Raw genomic sequence first — 22092 nt, forward strand, 5'->3', positions numbered from 1 at the left:
GAATGAGAAATTTTGAAGCCAAATTATCACAGGCAAGGGGAAAGTGTATCATATGGCAGGGACAAGAACATCATTGAACGCTTGCAGAGGAGTTGAAAAAGAGGTCGTTGACCTTCAAACTAGAGATACAGTGGGGCGTAGAAAATTGTTGGCTGAGTGGGAATGGTGTATGGGTGCATCTAAAAATTACCAAAATGACAAGAACCAGTTCTAGTCTAGATCGTGTCGAGTGGTCTTGGTGCGTGGAATTTATTTAGAGGTTGCATGTGAATGCAGTAGTGAGTGGATTGTATTTTTGTGAATGATATGTGCTGTTGTTGCAAAATGTTACTGGACATGTAAATGAAAATGAACAAAAAACATATGATTCTATAAATGGAAGTTTCAAATGAATGAAACTAAGAAAAGCATGTTGTAAAGTCGAGTACAGGATCAACAAGGCAGGAAATGACACCACTACCTCGCTTACAACAAAAAAATGATTTGCCTCTTTTTCCTCTTCACCGACCCTTCATTTATCATTATTTTCAATATTAGAAGTTAATTTTAAAGTGGGGTAATGATAATTGTAAGAACTGGCATCTCCGATCTTTGCAATAAGTAAGAGGTGGATTTTTGCATATTTGAATGTTTCTTTTACCCCCTTGGAAAAATTCATATGCTTTCAACAGAATAATTCATTTCACTTGATTTGGAACACTTTGGCAAAGTTTTATAGTGCATGTAAATGAATATTTGAGACGTTAGTGGATATTCCTTGCACATATTGGAAATAATTTAATGTAATCATTTATTTCAAGTGTGCCTCTTCCATTTCATTTCATTCTCTTTCGTTTCAAGAGTAACTTTTTCACCATAGTTGGGGAAGGACATCCAGTAAACTACAGTTGCTGCAAAGATCAAGAAAACCACCCTCCCACCAATCACTGGCATAAAAAAGAAATGAATGTTCCAGGTGGCAGTGACAGCAGCAGGGTGGCATTATTTGTTGGTTAGCTTTTGATATGTTATGTTCATAAAGCTGCATGAGTGCCTATGCCTCATTGGTACTTATTGGGAGAAGAGAATATGAATATCCTCTTCTAGTTGTAACTGTTCATACCTTGGGGGATGCTTATAGGAATTTACTGGAAAATCCCCCACAGACCTGGAAATATTTAAAATACTGCACTGGAGCATCCTATTCCTCATCCACTGTAAGAACAAAGTAAATGTAAATATGTGAATGTGGCTCAGTTCTGACTTTATTCCATAATTCTGACATCAGCTTATTTTTAGATAAGGTAAGTGAAATAAGGCCTCCCCCCATTCCCTTAGGTAAATGGCTTTTCTTTGTCAAACACTCTGTATCCTTATGCTTTGGAACAGCCACCATCGGAATTTCTGTCGGGCCATGTGCATCTGTATACATCCACTCCAAGCTTGCTGTGGATGGAAGATAGATAGAAATTTGTAATAAGGAAGGACTGAAGAGAAAATTATTTCAACAATAGAAGGCAAGAGCGTAGTGCAGTGCACTGATGTAACAATTATTTAATGTCAAATCTACTCTTGAGTGTTTAAGTATTAAATTAAAGGTATTTATTTGAAAGTTTAAGAGTCTTTTTCTGACACAGAGATATAGTAGTTCATATTCCGAATATCTGGTGATTCTTTTGGAAATCAGAACAAAATCATTTATCCACATTGGCATCCACAGTCAAGGTTGAAAAAAAAAAAGGCTTTTTTTTGTAGGCTTGGGCCAGAATTTCGGGGCTTTCTAAACACTATGAAATCATAATTTATTGACTGTGTAAGACCAGTTGTTGGACGTAACTTTGCAACTTTATTATTATTATTATTATTACTACAAATTTTGCATGTAATGGAGGGTATTTTGAATGTTGTTTCATTGTTAATAACTAATGCATGATTAAACTGTTTTTGGGACAAAAAGCCTAAAATAACGCCCAGCAACTAGTGATCACTTTCTACTTTCTAAACAGTCTTTATTCTTAAAAATACAATTACTTATGTGGGCAATGGCATGCTCTCTGGGAAGTGTGCAGTCATAAAGAATGTATAGAACATAATACACAATTTTTAGGACACCTTTTTAAGTGCATAATTTTCCTGTATTAAATGCATATTTTCATGCATATGCATTTTTTAGTGTGTATATATCTGCCCCTGTGATAACAAAAGGAAATCCAGGGATGTAACTTATACTTTCACAAAATTATATTTACTGATGCAGATAATCAATATTCCACTAATAAGATGTAAAACTATTATGGTTGCATAAAGGTCATAAAAGTTTTATTAACCTCCTTACTAGGACTTAGCCGATACTGATACCAATGCATTGATATCAGCTGATACCAGGGGTATCGTTATCGGTTGATATTTTTGCACCAATACTAGCCGATGCCATTGCTTTTAAGTAGCTAGAAGCGTGGCCAAAATCAAAATTTGTTCTTTTTCAAAGGCTTGTTCACCTTTTCCAACTTAAAAAAAAAATAGTTGTGCATTTGTTAAATGAACCTGTACTCAAGTTTCCGTGAACAGCAAGTTCTTGACAAAGATACATACGAAGATCAAACTCACAGTTAAGTCCCTACAAATCAAGCATAACGTGAAATTATCCCCATAGGAGTTGACTGCTTCTGTTTAGTTCTCTTCTAAGTTTACCACACTTTGTTCGTACAGATGCAGTTTCGTGTAACAATAATCAAAATGAGGTTCAGAAAGCTAACGAAGCACCTGTGGAAAATCCATCCACTTTCTTTGGTGTTTGCGGACATCTGTCTCTCTAGAGACTTCCCAGTCAAAAAAGGTAATTGCCCATGGAAGTGGTGGACGTGTCTCAGACATAGTACATAGATAGCATTTCCTGGAAATTCAAATTACCTGGGCTAATCTCCTTTTCCTTTCCAATTTTGACTTTTGTTTGTACCGACCTGGATAACTTGTTTTCAGCAGGCGTGTTTCGACACAGAGAATGCAGAAAGGAAATAATTTCCTTTGAACGATAGGTGATGGCAGTTACTTTCTGGAAAGTGTAGTGATGGCTTTGGATTTTCTTCCACACCAAGGTATAGAACTATGCATTTTTTTTTTTTTAAATAATTTGCCGAAAGTATATATGCCGAAAGCAAAGTCACGTCAGAATATCACTGCACTGATGTCAATCGCCTGATATAGAAGCAAGAGACTGGAAAGTTTTCATTCTCTCCTTACATTTTGTTTACAAATTTCTTTTCTCTTTGTTAAAGAAAAATAAAAGACGAGACTGGTTTTACATCACAGCTTTACTGTTAGTTTTAAATGCAGTGATCGGGGCTGGTAAATCGCCAATTATTCTTGTGTTTACAGATGATTTAATGTTAGTTTGGGAAGAGTGATCCCTTAGTTTTAAAGGAGATTAAAGAGGCATGATATAATTTTTCAACATTGGGGGGAAAGAGGGATGATGATGACACAATTATCTCGCTCTTAGCTTCTCTTAATATTTCTCTAATAGAACACCTGATCGATTGTCATTGATCTAAAAAAGACTGTAAAGTTGAGATGCATCCTCGCAACAGAGCATCGTTTGGTGGTTTAATTTATTCATAGCCCCTCGTCAAAAATGCATAAGTATAAAATGTAATATTAATAATTACACACACACACGCACACAAAATATATTTATTTAAATTGGAATTATACAAGTTTTGGTATCGGTTCAAAGTGGTATCCGCTCAGCCCTATTACTTACTTAATGTTTATAGTAATGAGGTGACTGTAATGGTTTTTACATTTTTTTAAAAAAAAGGCTCCCAATTTATTTTTATTTTATAAAAACACAGGAAATGGATTATCTTCATAATAATATTAAAATGGCAGAAGTTTGCACAAAATTAACAGGGTGGCTACAAACAAGCAGAAATGAAATTCCCTGACTTTTCCAGGTTTTCCAGGACAAAATTTAAATTTTTCCCTGACAATTACAAACTAAACTAAATCGATGTTTTTGCAAATGGAAATAATAAACTCATACAGATCCAGGTATGGCTTTGTTAAGTACCAATATTATCTTCTATGAAATTGACTTAATTTCTCTATTCTATATGATTTGAATTTAAACTGCAAAATAGTGAATTTGGAAAATTTTTACAATTCACAAGCTAGGGAAGAATTACGGAATTTTGTCATACGCAGTAAGTTTAAAATAAAATACTTGATTATTTTTATAGTTACGACTAAATGAGATAAGAGTGAAGAGTGATTGATTAAGAAATACAATTTGTAATTTATCAGTCTCCTTATACATTCTCGGTATTATATGTTGATATTTCCTCTGAGGTTTGGAACCCTCTGCTTGCAAGAACCATGAGTGCGGACTCATTTTTCAATGCATAAAGCTACTTCTCTCTTCTCTGTAAAGCAAACAACTTAACTCTTGCATATAAGTGAAACAATTGAATCGAACAAAATAAAGTGTCATATTTCCTTACATTATCAATGGGATTTCTGCTTCAGTACAGTATATCCAAATGAAGAACTGTGAAACTGACAACATGCAGTTATACCATTAATGCTGACGAAAAGGGTATGTAGGTATTAGAAATTTAACGCAAGGAATTTATAGAATTGCATTGTATAGGTACCTGATTTAGTTAACCACACATTAAAACAGGAACACTATAATAATAAAAGCTTCTGAAAGTTCATATACGAGGGGCATCCTGAAAAAAGCTCCAATGGTGCCTATACGCAGCACTAGTGGTCGGAGAGAAACACACACATGCAGGCATGAAGAAGAGGCATGTAGCTGTAATCTGATACAGTTGCAATGCAGCCGTTTTAGGACAGTTCTAGGTTAAAGATTGCAGCTCTCATACAGTCTCCCACCGACTGCGATGTAGCCTACATGTAGTAATCAGATTTTTTCACGCTCAGAATTTGGCACAGAGCCACCAGCAATCGTGCGAGGTGTGCAGACCGGACGTCGTGAATGATAGTATGGTCAGACGATGGTGCAGACAATTCACAGAAGGCCAATCGAATGTGCACAACCCCATACAGCTGAGTACACACGGGCCCTTTGCATCACTTCAGGTGAGAGAACTTGGACCACTCCCTGTACAGCCCTAGCCTTGAATGTACGACTTTCATCTCTTTGTTTAATTAAAGAGGTTTCTGGCAGGGCAAGGATTTGACAGCTACACTGCGGTAGAGATAGTTCCAGTCTTTGCTGTCAGACACATATACCATGGGCATAAAAAATTTAGTTCCATGCTACGACAAATGCCAGAACAACGGTGGTGATTATGCCGAAAATTAGGTTAGGACTCACTGTTACTAATGCAATAAATTACAACTGATATTAATGTTTTATTTATGCCTAATCGGTAGGGACCTTGATATTTTATTTTATTTTCAAATTGGTGCATTTTCTTATCTTTTATTTTTTACTATACGGTGTTATTTTTCCCAAAATTCACATTTTCATTTTAGCGCATTTTCTGGCAAATATCTCAAATTATACCTTCATGGTGTTTTAAAACTACTGTTTCAAATTGTAAGTCACATGGCTTACGCCTCTTCGTGAGAGTTTGATATCTTGAAAGTTATTTTGGGAAAGCTATTTTCCATACCCCTTTATAAATTTTAAGGTAAGGATTTTAGATAATGGAATTTTCCCCGTATATACTGAAGGGTGCATAATGACCATAAGTGGCGACGCACCCAAAAAATTAAAATCAATCAATCTCACGTGACAGATACCGATATATTATGCCACCAAAAAATTGGCATTATCTGTTTTTGACTTGTTAGTGTTACGTTTCCCAAAATTCGCGTTTTTGTTTTAGAATATTTTTCTGCCAAATATACCGAAACTTAATACTCCATTGTGCTTTTAAACTATTATTTTAAATTGTAGGTCACATGGTCTACGTATTTTCGTGACAGTTTGATACGTTGGAACAGATTTTTGAGGAAGTAAAAGTAAAGTGCTCCCCTGCACTTTTCCATGAAGGTGTATAGGGATGTGGAGTTAGGGCCCCACACTTTCTTGATCACGGCTGAAGGTGGGGGTGATGTAATCAGCACCACGCTCCTGGCTACCTTTATTCCTCAAAGTTTCCTTAAGGTACCAGCTTCATATGATGCTGGGTGGATGCCGGGGATCGACCACGGGTCTCTTGCATAGTAGTCAGACACCCTAACGACTGAGCTCCATTATTACTCGCGCGACAAATGCCGATAATGCGCACTTAGCTTGGTAATTCAAAACATATCTCGTGGGACAAATACGAAGATGTGGCTCCCGTGTGACTGTAGATACGCACTCGATCTCCTGTTAGAACCCTGCCACTTTGCTCTGTGATGCAAATGGTTTTGATAGAAGTTAAAAAAATCGTGGGAAATACATGATTTAATATGGCTGTCGGAATTATTCCATGTACGTATAACTCTATAGTTTACTCTAGAGTAAAACGTTGGAAAACTTGCATGTTCTATGTACACAAACATGGCCTAGAAAAGACAAGAATTTTGGATTTCATGGAATATTTCGTTGTTTTAGAACATTTCTTTAAAAAAATCGTTAAAAACGCCAACAATTCGCATTATTTCGATATTTCGAACGGGCGAAAAATGTGTTCAGACATCACTGCACATTCCTAAACGTAACTTCGCAGCAATTACCATTTTTCATGGTTTTGGCGTTTGCGAAAGATCAATGTCCCTACTAATTGGAAATTACTTTCTGGCCAACCTTCGTATAAATCAGTAGATGGAAAGTGAAAATTTAGAAGTGCTGGCAGAGAAAAGTCATTTCTTGAAGAAAGTTATTTGCTTTTATGATTGAATGATTCGAGTAAATATATTAAAATATTTACGTATTTATTATTAGTATTTTATTTCATAATATTCAACATTAACTTCACTCAGTGAGAGATTAATGACCATCTCTTACGAGTTTAAACAGACAGGACAGAGAGTGGCGTTAATTTCATTGCAATACTAGTGTTGCAGTAAATTTGAGGTTGGGAGCATACACTTGCCAATTTTTATAACGTTCACCAATGCAGATTTATGTTTCACTTTTTCGTGATAGTATTCAATATATATCCCGTTTGGTTGAATTCTTCTTGATATCTAAGAATAGTGCAATGTCATTGTAAACGTATGTTAACTTGTGCGAAACCAGTAATACGTCAGGATGATGAAATAAAACCTTCGTAAGCACTGCTACATTAAATAAGATGAAGTGAGCCAGAAGAGTAATAAAATTCCAGCAGCATATTTGCAGTCTAAAGCTCTTCTTGTTTATGCTTGCGATTTTTGTTGGATGTTGCAGTCCATGCAATTTCTGTCGCATGTTGTAGTGAGATACTTTGTCGGGTGGCGATATTCGACAAAAATAGTATGTATCAATGGAACCTTCAGTTTGCCCAACAAAATGCCTTACTACGACGTCTGACAACTATCGGACGGCGCCACCCGCTCTTATCCCCTCCATCTGTTGACAAGTCCCCTTACTACTCCCATGAGGACAAGAAAAAATGATAATTCAATGCATTTTCCACGTAATATTTAGAGGCTTAACCTTTACTCCCCCGATGATACCATATGGTATCATCAGAGTAAGGTCGTACTGGCCCGATGATACCATTTGGTATCATGGTGCTGATTACGCAATGAATGTGCTTTTTGGAACTTCATACTCTTATGTTTGGGTGGAAACTCTGACACAGGTCTGGAGCAAGCCTGGGAAATTCATAATAATGAACAACCTCCCCCCCTTCCCGCTCTGCAACATATCCATGCCACATTTCCGAACAGAGTTTCAAATTTTGGCTCATTATTCAACTTGTATGGCACCCAGGAACTTGAAACATGTTTCAATCTCTTTGTAAACGTCCATTCTTTGAAGAGAATACTAAGGTTTGCACCTTTTCCCCAAAATAGCGGGAGAAGAGGGGGCAAACTCCAGATTTTTATGTTTTTTTTTTTTTTCATTGAAATTCGGTTGTCGCGCCCCCAAACCCCCCTTCATCGGTTCGGCGTTCTGAATTGTACACGGTTGCATGCTATGATGTTTTAGCTGCAGAAAAAACTTATCCGAAGTAGATTGCTCCCATAGGGCCCGAGTTATAACAATTTTCCTCCAAACATGCAAGTTACCTATTTTTCGTAAAAAAAAAAAAAAAAAAAAAAAAAAAAAAAAAAAAAAACAAACCATTTTGGCTTATTATTCAACTTGTACGGTACCCAAGAACATGAAACATGTTTCATTCTCTTGAGAAATGTCCATTCTTTGAAAAGAATACTAAATTTCGCGCTTTCTTCCCAAATAGCGGGAGAAGAGGGGGCAAACTCCAGATTTTAATGTGTTTTTTTCATTGAAATCGGGGATCGCGCCCCCCAAACCCCCTTCCTCAGTTCGGCGTTCTGAATTGTACATGGTTGCATGCTATGATGTTTTAGCTGAAAACAAAACTTATCGGAAGTAGATTGCTCCCATAGTGCCCGAGTTATAACAATTATCCTCCAAACATGCAAATTACCTATTTTTCGTAAAAAAAAAAATAATCACATTTTGGCTAATTATTCAACTTGTATGGCACCCAGGAACTTGAAACATGTTTCAATCTCTTTGTAAACGTCCATTCTTTGAAGAGAATACTAAAGTTCGCGCCTTCTTCCCAAATAGCGGGAGAAGAGGGGGCAAACTCCAGATTTTTATGTTTTTTTCATTGAAATTAGGGGGTCGCGCCCCCCAAACCCCCTTCCTCGGTTCGGCGTTCTGAATTGTACACGGTTGCATGCTATGATGTTTTAGCTGAAAACAAAACTTATCGGAAGTAGATTGCTCCCATAGTGCCCGAGTTATAACAATTTTCCTCCAAACATGCAAATTACCTATTTTTCGTAAAAAAATAATAATCACATTTTGGCTTATTATTCAACTTGTATGGTACCCAAGAACATGAAACATGTTTCATTCTATTGAGAAAAGTCCATTCTTTGAAAAGAATACTAAATTTCGCGCTTTCTTCCCAAATAGCGGGAGAAGAGGGGGCAAACTCCAGATTTTAATGTTTTTTTTTCATTGAAATCGGGGATCGCGCCCCCCAAACCCCCTTCGTCAGTTCGGCGTTCTGAATTGTACATGGTTGCATGCTATGATGTTATAGCTGCAAAACAAAACTTATTCGAAGTACATTGCTCCCATAGTGCCAGAGTTATAACAATTTTCCTCCAAAAATGAAAATTACCTATTTTTCCTATTTTTCGTAAAACAAATATTCACATTTTGGCTTATTATTCAACTTGTATGGCACCAAAGAACATGAAACATGTTTCATTCTCTTGAGAAATGTCCATTCTTTGAAAAGAATACTAAAGTTTGCGCCTTCTTCCCAAAATAGCGGGAGAAGAGGGGGCAAATTCCAGATTTTTATGTTTTTCCATTGAAATTCGGGGGACGTGTCCCCTCCCCAAGCCCACCTTCCTCGGTCCGGTGTTCTGAATTGTACACGGTTGCATGCGCTGGTGTTTTAGCTGCAAAAGAAAAGTTATCGGAAGTAGATTGCTTCTATAGTGCCCGAGTTATAACAATTTTCCTCCAAAGAGTGTTCGAATTTAAAATTCCCGCCGAGAAACCCGGGAGAGAAAAATTTCTCTCTCTCTCTCTCTCTCTCTCTCTCTCTCTCTCCTCCTGCCATCACTGGTTTCTGGCGCCGTGGTTGTGTTGCGCATAAAAGGGGCCTAAAAGTTGAGGCCGAAACATACGAACGAGATTTCCTGTTCTCGTGCAGAGTTCCATAACGATATATTTAAATAAATAATAATAATAAAAAAATGAAAAAAAGCCTATGAAGACGAAATTCCCTGACATTTCCCTGACTTTTTTTGACACCTCAAATTCCCTGACTTTTCCCGGTTTTCCAGGTCTGTCGCCACCCTGATTAAGAGCTATATGTAGATATATATATCAGATCAGTAAAATTACTAATATCAATAATTTTACTGACACACACTCATGAGCCTATACCAGAAGAGAGTTGATTAATCTGTCTTGTCCCTAATTAAAAATATATCTACAGAATTATGCTGTTGCTTATAATAATTTAAATTTGTTATTATTTTTAAAGGCCATGGTGGCTCAGTCGGTAATGTGTCTGACTACCATGCTAAAGGTCCCGGGTTCGATCCCCGGCCGGTTCAAATTCGGGAACTTTTCTAACGTTGGAAGCGGCTCCGGCACCCACCCAGCGTCGAATGACATGGGTACCTGGGGGAAACCCTGGGGGGAAAGGCAGTCAGGGGCGTGATGCTGATCAGATCAGCCCCACTCATGACCAGATCAAGAAAGTGTGGGGGTACACCCCAGACCCTCTATGCACCTTCATGGCGTGGTGCTAAGCACAGGGGAGCACTTTACTTTACTTTTATAATTTTTAAAAACACAATGTTATTTTCTATTGTAATATACCAACATGAAATAACTTTCATCAAGTAGGTTGTAACATGTAAAGAAATGCCTAAATATGGAAAAAGAACTTTCCTCTACTTTTAAAACAATTCACACACACTTACTTCGTAAATTAGAAGAGAATCTACATAACGTTGCTGAAATCTGCCTGTGAATTTCAGTGATATGTTGGAATTTTAAAAGAAAACACTGTATCATGTAAAATAATGTTTATTATCAAAATATAAAGTGCTACAAGATAAGATTTTCAAGTAAATACTTTACTTTCAACATACTTTGGTATTAGTTTGATACTGGATATTACTTTCTCAACCAATAACTATTTCTATGTATAATATATTTGCTGTCACAAAATTATTTCATCCAAAACAAACTGCTTTTACTTCATGAACAAGGTTTGAGAGAATGAAGGATCTCATTGTAAAGTTGGTCCTTGTAATCCATGTAATACAAACTGACAGTAATTGCTCAAAAGGTCAGGGATGACACAAAAGTGACCCAGTTCGAGGTCAGTCTGACACTCGAACTAGACAACCCAGCCCGGTTGATGTTGCCACAGTGTGTGGAAACCAGTGGCACCAGCGCAATTCTGCCCAGCCACCTATTTTCATGGCCGTGTGTTTAGTAGTGCCAAAGTTTTCAATACAATTTTTAATTTTTATAAGTGTACAATATTACAAAGTAACTTTATAATAAAGCATTAATGTTCATTTCATTATGTATTACAAACTAACAATTTAACTGCAAAGTTTAAAATTATCAGTTTTTGCTAATGTCTTTAGAAATAAAGAGCAAACTGTAATATCACATGGAACATATATTTTCCCTCTATGCTTTCAATTAAAATTGACAGAAATGAAAGGGTAACCTCACACTTAGTTAAATATACTTTCACAATGCTACACTTTACACAAAATTAGTTTGTGTGCAGTTCAGGACATACAGAAAAAACTGCTCATACATGAATAAACACTTTCTCTTAAAAAATTGTAAACCTGCAAAGCCATTTTGTTTGTACATTTGGTGTAACTTCAATACTATTGCATAGGGTTTTAATGAAATGGCAGTGTTACTCCCAGGAAGGATACATGACATTAAAAAAGAAGATCATGTCATTTTTGGAGGTATAGGGGGTGAAGGGAGTGATAGTTGAAACATGTCAGGCATGTACACATGAATGTTGGATGATAAAAATACAAAGACAAGTGAATAGAAAAGGGCCTTTGATGTTAATAACGTGTATTAAAAAGTGAATAGGGAATTTGTCTTGGTATTCACGGTAAATTCTGCATAAAGAGACTTCAGTGCCTACCTTTATTTTATAGTAACTGTATTAATACATGTCTGGCATTTTTCATTGCAGTCACACTTGTTTATACTGATAATAATATGAGGATAAAAATGAAGAATTTTAGCAATTGGCACTACATCCTGAATTGGTTAGTGTTTGTGCGGTAACAATAGTAACGCTTATTAAAATTTCTAGTATCTTAATTTAACAGATTATTCCAGACCCTGCATCTACTTTTACATTGAACAACCAATTCTGTTGCATAGACAAGAATCTTAAAATAGTAAACTAGAGGGTGCAGCTATGAATCAGGCGATCTTTCAACACTAGAGTGCTCATCAAATCTCCTGCATATGGCGATAGCCAATAGCAGCGCATTGCAGCGGTGCCATGTCGAAATCTCACACGGAAAAGAGACAGCGTGGTTGAGCGAAACATCTTGTCACGAAACTAGGCAACACCACACGTCTGTGATTCGCTGGTGCTGTTCTGCCATTCAAGGCCATATGCAGGAGATTTGACGCTCACTCTAACACTGCATATAGCTAGATGTTGCATCAGAAGTGATACATTAATACCACCACCTTGCAGCCCCTGCTTTACCATTCAGTTGTGATGGAATCGTGGAAGGGAGCACAGCACACATTAGTTACACATCAGATTGCGCAGCATGGCCACAGGAATTTGAGCCTCTTCTTCCTGATCTGATATTTAGAACTAGTTCCCTCAAAGTTCTTATTCCATGTTTGGATGGCATGGGTATAATGCCAGATCGTAACAAGGAATATTAAAATGTTTCTGAAATACACGCTGTGCATGCATAAAAAATAATTAAAATTTATTTCAAAGAAAATATAGATTCACTATTGTTTAGTTCCTACAAATATAAACTCATTTATTATGATAACAAATTATATATGTAATAGAACAAAAGACTAGTATTTACAGAATCTTAAGAATGTTTTTGCATAAGATAGGTGTTTTGTCTCCGTGGAACGGTAGATGTGTAGTCAACTTTTCCTCTTCAGATAAACACATCTTGCACACCCTAATCATGAGGTTTCTGAACATGCTTCCAGGCATGATAATCTAAAGAGTATTTATGAGGAAATGCTTTCTTGCAAACAGAGCAAATGTAAGGTTTCTCTCCAGTGTGTCTTCTCAAGTGAGTAAGAAGATTTCCCTTCAATGAGAACCCTTTGTTACAAGTTCCACATATAAATGGTTTCTCTTTGGTATGTACTCTGGTATGTTCAATTAAGTGAGACTTACAGCGGAACACCTTCCTACACACTGGACATGGGAATGAGTTCTTACACTTAGGCAATATTGAGTCTTTCGAAGTAATAATGGCATTACCATCTCCTGGTTTCCTTTTAGAATCAGTTAGTCCTGCTGTGTCTGAACGAAATGGACGATCTTCACTCAACACTAACTGCATGTTTCCAAACGTTGGCCTGTAATTTTTGTCCAGGTTTCTGAAAAATAGGAAAGAAAAAAAAATCTCAAGGTCAACTACAAAGTTTGAGGCCAAGATAATACTTTGATGAAGAATTTGCTTTATTTTACTTCACTTTTGGCTAATTTGCAAAGATGGGGACAAGTGATGATATGATGAAATTGATGAATGGACACTCGCAAACATCAATGCCCAGGCCAGTATTTGAACCCGGGATGCCTGGCATTCGTAGCACAATGTGCTAACCACTCCGCCATGGGGGCTGGTGATGAAAGTGTTGCATCAAATCTGTAATATGTAAGTCATATCCTGACAGAAAGAAATAATTTACCAAACAATTCTGGAATCTGAGATTAGTTTCGGTTGACACTACTTCAAAATGAGCCATCAGTGCAGTGAGCATTGTTTTGCTTAGTATCCGACATTAGAATTAATGAACTCTGAAAGTTAGCAATTTTCTCACAAAAATATTTCTGGGTACTAGTTATGAAAGTTACTAAAATTGTTACTCCAAAATAAAGATGTTTCAGAGATAATATACGTGGAGACTAGCAGGTCTGCTCTTCTTACTAAAGTAAAAGGTTAAAAATCATTGCAAAACTAGTCTGCCTCTGTCACAGAAACAGTAATTCATGCAGTGCTCAAAGTGGAGGGATGATATCCCCCACCTAGGAAGATTTATGTAATGATCTCATTGTTACCTCCTTAAACCATAGGAGTATCTCCACAGCTAGCCTAACCGGTTGAGCCAACTTCCCTGTACATAAGGATTTCCACTTGGGAGCACTGACTGCACATGAAAAATTGCCTCTGGGTGTAATCTTGCTACTATATTCTTATGGAAGAAGGTTAGGTTCAGTGGGTTAACTTGCTGGCTGAGCATGTTGAGTGGTAGACTTTCGATCGGATCTCACCACTGAAGTTCCCTGGTTTGACTCCCAGTCAGGGTATGGGTGTTCTTTGTATGCTTTTTTCTTTTCTAATCTGAATCTTTATCTGACAAAGACCCTGTTAGAGGGTGGAAACATTATGTTTACAGTGTGTTAATTTACAATTAATTAACATTACATTAGGCAGATACTTTTAGCATTTCATTTTTGTCACATGGTGCATCAAAGATTGCACCATAAACCATACATGTTATTACCTATCACAAGGGCTAGGATTTTTATGACTTAGCATATTTTTTTTGGTAAGGGTGATGTCTTCCCTAAATATATAGAAATTCATATTGTGAAGAAACTAATTGAATTAAGGTGCTTTTTAAGGGCATATTTTGGCATATTTGGCCATTTCTACATGATAAAGCATATTTTGATGGATTTTTAGTCATATTCATCATATTTTCGCTTTTTCAAGAAATATAGTCATTTTCCAAGTGGATTCATTCTTACTCCCATGTTCACTCTAAGGTGTTTTTTTGTTTTCATTTTTGGACTGCAGCAAAATCTTTTTCATTTTTAATTGAAAATTTACAGAAAGTATTCATTGTGCATTTCAACTCATTAGGGCCCATAAAGTGAACTAAAAATAGTATGTATATGAAAATATTTCAGCTTAAATTAGATATTGATGTTTGAAACACACTAGTTATAAGGGCATATTTTTCAAATTATAGTGCATATTTTGTAAAATTTTAGGTCATAACAGCATATTTTATTTTGCATATTTTGGTGATTTTTGGGTCATAAAAGTCCTAGCCCTACATATCACCAACAATTTGTTTCATTTTTTGATGGTCATAGAATATCCACTTTTCACTGGAAAATTCTGTTATAGACAAATCACTCTTGTCAATTTTACTTCATATTGTCTTGTGGTACAATTACACTGCATATCTCACAAAATATCAAATTTGATGCTGTCATGTTACATGAAGGTCTACCTGCAGCAGATGATTTCTTCATGCAATGACCCAACTTTCCATTCTGTTCATTTCATGGGACAATGAACAGGCAGTTTATTGTTCGTGGAATGTGACTTACAATACCATAATAAAAGCTACACACTTCACAAGAAGGCTTTTGGTAGGGCCGGTTATTATAACAAAACATGAAAATTTATGAACATTAACATGTGTCCATCTATAATTCTGCACTAACATGCAAGAATAGAGTTTTGATCCTTAAGTGAGTGGTATTAAACATCAGTGGCATCTCATGGCTTTTCTTAGGAACAGATCAAAAGAGAGAACAAAGAAAAGACTTTGAAAACGTGTTCAATTAAACAGGCACACATATCACTTGTACTGTCCACTGCATTTAGAATGTTAGCTGCAACCCTGTACCCAAGGGGGGCCAATAAAATATTTACATGCAAACCTAAAAATACATACGAAAATATAACATTGACAATTTTTCAGATTATGAAAGAATTTCGATTTTTCTCTTGCGTAAACTAATGGGTTGTTTGTGGAGATAGGCAAGCTCCAGAAGTCTGCAGTCAGCAATATTTGGTCGTTTTAATTTTTTAACAATTGATGGGAAGCTACCAGACGTCCCGATACCCAATTTAAATTCATTACAAGAATCATTGCTAATACGCAGGCCTATATCATTTAATTTATAAATATATTATTTTTTAAATATAGAATTATCGTGGCTGTTCAATGATACTGGGGTCATTCCACGTCAATTCATCCAGGCCATGTCACCCACCATCCCCGATTTTGATGAAATTCGGTATGCTTATAGAACTTTTGATGCTGATTACAAAAATGACAATTTTTAAAAAATTGGTCAAGGGGTTCAGAAGTTACGAGCTTATTAAGAACTCCCTGTGCGCCACATCCAGCTCCACTTTGAATGACACGCATTAGGTTATAAACGATCGTATCTTCCCTCGGGTTTACCGTAGAAACTTCAAGTTTGTTTTCTTTTGTTCAGAATAGTATAAGCTTTTATTTAAATAACGTTTCAGATGAATGCATCAATAAACATGTATTTTTATATATAGTTTTATGTATTTTTTTAGAAAAATAAATGACTAACTTCAAGAGCAAATTTCATGCAATGCCCCCCCTTCAATTTCCCCCCAATTTTATATGTAGGTAGCTCAGAGTATGTACTAATGCCTGATGAAAAAATTGGGATGGGCGGTTCAGAGACAGGGTGATAAAAAATAATTTGCATAAAATGACATTAAAAGTAAATCTTATTAAAAATGCTTATGTATTTAGCACAAAGCCTGAAGTACAATATGTTTCAAGTTACAATATTCAAAATTTATGTTCACTAAGCATAGGCGTAACCTGGCGGGGGCAAAGGGAAGCACTTGCCCCCTCCAAAATTTATAAGTTAAATATATTTTGTGATCCTCCTGGCACTTGAGGAACAAACGAATAAAGAGTAATAATTGTGATTTTTCAAATGTATTTATCAAATAATCCTGGACACTATCTTTATGCGATGGAAAACTTTGAGATTATCTTAACCCGAAGAAAGTTTCCAAGTGACCCATTAAGATAGTACCTAAAAATTGTACTCTATGCATTGCCAAAATTTCATGTACTATAAATTGTGCCGTTCACACTTTAGATGGATATTTTGACCATTTCAAACACACTAAAGTATTTTACTTATCACTAACTACATATGTCCATCCATTTGTGTTGTTAATGTCCACTGGACACAGCATACTTTTTGGCCAGTAGTGGGAAGTTGATGGACAAAGTGGATGCAAGAATTTAATAGCTGCATCGCCATTTTCACGTGGACTTTTGAAGCAATCCTACAAACAAGTTTGAGTCACGCACACACATGCTACTACATAACTGTTCACTGTTGGAATTCGAAAGCCACTTCTTCACAGAAGTCAAACCATACAGTTATACAAAACATATCACATCAGCACTTACTATTTTGGCTCTGACTGTTAAACAACTAGTGTTTCGAAGTAACTAGTTACAAAGTTACAAGTACAGTTACTTTTTATTTAGGAATTCTAACTGTAACTAGCTACTTTTAAAAGTAAGTACCTGTAACGTTAACAACGGTAACAGAGTTATTTTTTGCAGTAGGGAAATAGCTAAATTGGACAATTCTGTTCCAGACTATAAAAATAAAATATGTACCTTCTCCGGATGCTACGTGAAAGGATTTACTTGGAATTGCTGGCAAGGAAGCTATACTTTGTTGCATGCTAAATTTAGAACATCCACGCTTTACTGTAATTCATTTCTAATTGCATGTGAAAACTCCATTGTTTTTGGTAGACTGCTGCGTTCGTTTGGAATGTTGTTGTCCAGCTAGGAAAAAGTCGTTTTCGAGGGAGTGGATCTTTGGATCTTGTTGAACTTGCAATGGAGGAGAAAGAAATAGGTGCAAGTGGAATCAATGACACCATATTCAAAATACCATAGTCAGCATACAAATGATTTTTAATTATAATCGTTCAAGCAAAGTTGACTGTGTTTTCCATCATTTATTAGCAGTAATAATGTAAATATATGAATACATATTATGTACTAGAAACATAAGTAAAACATGGAATTCTTCTTGATCATTGATTTTGTGTAACGTTTACACAAATCAATGATCATTAACAGTACGTTACTGTTACAGTAACTGTAAAAGAAATTCAGTTACTTTCAAAGTACCACTAACAATAACTGTGTAACTGTTTTAATGATTGACTGTAACTCAGTTACTTGTAAAAAGTAACTTACGGAACCTGTAAATTCAAAATAGTGCATACTTCCTGGTACTGTTGTAGTACTTTGCAATCGCTGACACATTGTACTGTGGGTTGTTGTCATTTCACCCTAGATGATTACTAAGAAATTTATACCTTGAATACTATTTCTACATAATTGCCGTACTTGTTGCTTTATAGCTACTATAGAAGTCTTTACAATTATTTTTACTGTTCCAACCATCCCGTCAGAAGGATATTTTCTGTGGTATGTGGCGAAAAAGCTCCATTTGAAAAAACGTCAATCAGCACAAATGTGTAGTATTAATTCTTACTTCATATTATGTATCCCCATGAAGAGTAGCCAAAAAAGAACTTCCATATTGAGATAAAATGCACAAAAAGAATGTTATCGAACTTTTGCTAAACTTGGGAATGTTAATAATAATTATATATAATTATATAATATATAAAATTTTAAAAAATGATACAAAAACTTAGATACAGTGGAACCTCAATTTTACGTTAACCAGGAGACCAAGATGAAAAAACATAATACGCGGGAAAATATAAAATCTTGGAAAATTTTTAACCAGACCGTTAAGATTGAATGCAAAATGAAGGAAAATGTAAAATCGAGGAACTTAAATCGGGGTTCCACTGTAATTATTACTTGCAAATTTTAAATTAACTTATAAATTTTGGAGGGGGCAAGTGCTTCCCTTTGCCCCCGCCAGGTTACGCCTATGCTTAGTGAACATAAATTTTGAATATTGTAACTTGAAACATATTGTACTTCAGGCTTTGTGCTAAATACATAAGCATTTTTAATAAGATTTACTTTTAATGTCATTTTATGCAAATTATTTTTTTATCACCCTGTCTCTGAACCGCCCATCCCAATTTTTTCATCAGGCATTAGTACACACTCTGAGCTACCTACATATAAAATTGGGGGGAAATTGAAGGGGGGGCATTGCATGAAATTTGCTCTTGAAGTTAGTCATTTATTTTTCTAAAAAAATACATAAAACTATATATAAAAATACATGTTTACTGATGCATTCATCTGAAACGTTATTTAAATAAAAGCTTATACTATTCTGAACAAAAGAAAAGAAACTTGAAATTTCTACGGCAAACCCGAGGGAAGATCTGATCGTTTATAACCTAATGCGAGTCATTCAAAGTGGAGCCGGATGTGGCGTACACGGAGATCTTAAAAAGCTCGTAACTTCTGAACCCCTTGACCAATTTTAAAAAAGTTGTCATTTTTGTAATCAGCATCAAAAGTTCTATAAGCATACCGAATTTCATCAAAATCGGGGATGGTGGGTGACATTTTCACAAAATTCTGGATGATTTGACATGGAATGACCCACTGGTAAAAGAAAATTAAAGGAAATTTGAAAATATGACAATTTGTGGAACACAGTACTATTCTAATATTTCCGAGAATTGAGTGTAAACAAGAAGCACCAAACTGTACTCTGTGTGACAGCCTTCGCCTGTAAGCAATTGCGTTGCTGCTTGTTTGTCTGGTTAGGAAAGGGGGGGGGGGGTGTCTATGGGGAGTTTTAATTTTTTCCCAACTCTGCAATGTCCAGCTGCAAATCTACCATAGCGTCGTTGTCGCATCTAATACTCCACTAGTATTTCGAATCTTCCCCCACTAAAAGAATAAAAAAATCCTGAGTATGGGCCTAGTTGTTTTGTTTTGATAACAACCTTGAACTTTTGAGTGAACCAAGCTGATTCGACTACAGATATTATGTATATGCATCTATCTGTGGTTCGACGTTCGTGGGGTCCTCCCTGCCTATTGTCGTGTGTATTGAGGACAGCGTTGCCAACCTCCTGATAAGAAGAATTGCTGCTTTAACTCTTAAATTATGCTAAATGCAACTAATTATGTAGTTTTAAGTTCAATTTATGCAGCTATTTTGGAGTTGTGGAACTTGGGTTATCCATTATTTAGTACAATTAAGCAACATTGAGAATTTCGCCCATCAAATCAATTACAATATATAGTGTGCTTGAAAAAGTTGGAGAAAATTCAACAATTGTGAATGGCAGCCCGTACGTTTTATTTGTGACCTCCAACTTTCTACCAATTTCCTTTCATAAAATGTTCATTTCCTAATCGGGGAGTATAAAGAAAAGATTAAAACAAGAGGATGGGCCGGGATGTGATTGTAAAACCTTGTCCTTTAGTCGGCATACTTTCTCTTGTTTGGAACAAGCCTGCTAGAGAAGTACAAATGAGATATAAAATATCTTTCCTCAAAGTATCTTTCTTTGAATTCAATTTATCTGTCTCCCAAAGACGCACGTTTAGAGCACTTTGCCAAACACAGGGTGCCGGATGCCAGCAAAGTTCAAATTATGCTAGGTTTAGAACAATAATGCAGGGTTGGCATCACTGAATGTAGGAATACCTCGAAGGTTCCTCGCTGGCCATTTAACTGAGCAACCTTGTCCCCCTCTCTACCACACCCCTCGCCCATCCTGTTGTAGGTGGAAGATCGAGGTTCCTCAGCAGCAGGAACAACTGTCGTCTTTGGGCGGCAGCTGGAGCAAGCTATGAGCAAGCGCGTGACAGTGAACAGTAGCAACCCTAGTAAAATGTACTCATATTGCGTTCTTAATTTAATAACGTGCATTAAACTCCTAAAAAAGTAGAAAACTGGAAATAAGTGTAAATGAACTGTAGGAAGTTCCTCACTTCCTACATGGAGGAATCGCCCCTAGTAAATATCATAAGACACCATGACATGTTTAAAAGTGTTTATTATGAAAGTTGCTAAAATTGCATGAACAGGAAATATGTAAGAGTTGCTTTAAAAATTAAAAACTAACAATAATACAGGAAAGAAGATAAGATTGCTTCTATAAATTCAAGGGCGACCTCCGTGGCGTAGTGGTTAGCACAGCACACTGTGCCAAGAGTCCCCGAGTTCAAATCCGGCGTGGGTGTTCTATGTGTGTCCCTTCATCAATTTCATCATATCATCGCTCATCCTCATCTTTGCGATTAGCCAAAAGTGGCAGAAAAATGAAGTAAAATAAACCAAATCAATCCATCAATCAATTCTATTAATTCAAGCACAAAATCTAAGAATTAATCTGCCCAACCACTCAAAATTTACATTTAACTCTTGGTAAGTACACAAACTAAAACGTGACTGTTGTTTGTAAATGATCCACTGACCAAGTACTTGCATAGTAACATATTTTAACTTATTTCCAATATTACAAAATTTGCTTCTAATGTTACGCAACCATAACTTTCTTCAAAAATAAATAGAAAAACATACATGACATTTACACTGGGTTTCTTGCATTTTGAAGCCTCATCCTTTGGTATATATTTTTTTTGCATTTTGAAGCCTCATCCTTTGCTATATCTAATGGTTTACAATGTCAACCTTTTCCATACAGGAAACTCTAAAAATTAATTAAGTTAGAGATTAGTCCTTTCCAGAATACTTACTAATTTTGGGAACATGAAAGATGAAGTTTTCTTGCAAGACCATAATAGGAAGTTTCGTAACTTATGACAAGCTGAATGTGCAATGCCTGATGAGTTTGAAAATAATGTGATTATATGAGCAGAGTGACAAAGAAGCATTTTAGTGGTATATAATCTCGATTGGCAACACAAGCAGTCCAGAATTTTGTCAATAGGTAGAGGTAACATGTGCTAAAGTATTTGCAATACATTTACACATGGGAATCATAATTCTGCACCCAAGTTTCATTTCTGAAAGTGGCCTGGTTATCCTGGATTGACTTTCCTGCACTACCTTCAGTTCTAGTATTGCTGTGGTCATAATGCTCACCAGCATAATCTGCACACTGTTGCTAGGTGCAATGAAATTTTAGGTCGAAAAGTAAAATTTTACAGCAAAATAATGCAGCAAAAATTTTCCATGTAGTTTTTGATTGATTTGCTTTATTTCACTTTGTCTTTTGTGCCACTTTTGGCTAATTTATGAAGATGAGGATGAATGATGTGACATGATGAAATTGATGAATGAACACTCACAAACATCCCTGCCCAGACCAGGATTCGAACCCGGGGCCCCTGGTATCATAGCATGATGTGCTAACCACTCTGCCATGGGGGCCGGTTTTCCATGTAGTTGTATGGTCAGTATGTGAATATATGTATCTTTTCTGAGTCTGTCTGGTAATAAAAATTCTGGACTGCAAATGTATGAAACATTTTCACTCATC

General features: G+C 36.1%; 1 protein-coding gene across 2 annotated transcripts in view; it reads right to left on the reverse strand.

Annotated features, from left to right (window-relative positions):
* LOC145992008 (uncharacterized) overlaps positions 1-22092 on the reverse strand; it is a 71012-nt gene that overhangs the window by 13088 nt on the left and 35832 nt on the right. Inside the window, exon 4 of one of the 2 annotated variants that reach the window (XM_083128019.1) lies at positions 12543-13240. The exons of the other annotated variant lie outside the window; for it this stretch is intronic. Coding sequence (XP_082984145.1) covers positions 12811-13240 — 430 coding nt within the window. The 3' untranslated portion in view covers positions 12543-12810. Of the gene's footprint in view, positions 1-12542; positions 13241-22092 lie in introns of those variants that run through there. 2 annotated transcript variants of the gene reach the window in all.

Source organism: Lepisma saccharinum, chromosome 9, assembly GCF_977018435.1.
Source record: "Lepisma saccharinum chromosome 9, izLepSacc3.1, whole genome shotgun sequence".
Classification (NCBI taxonomy): Eukaryota; Metazoa; Arthropoda; class Insecta; order Zygentoma; family Lepismatidae; genus Lepisma; species Lepisma saccharinum.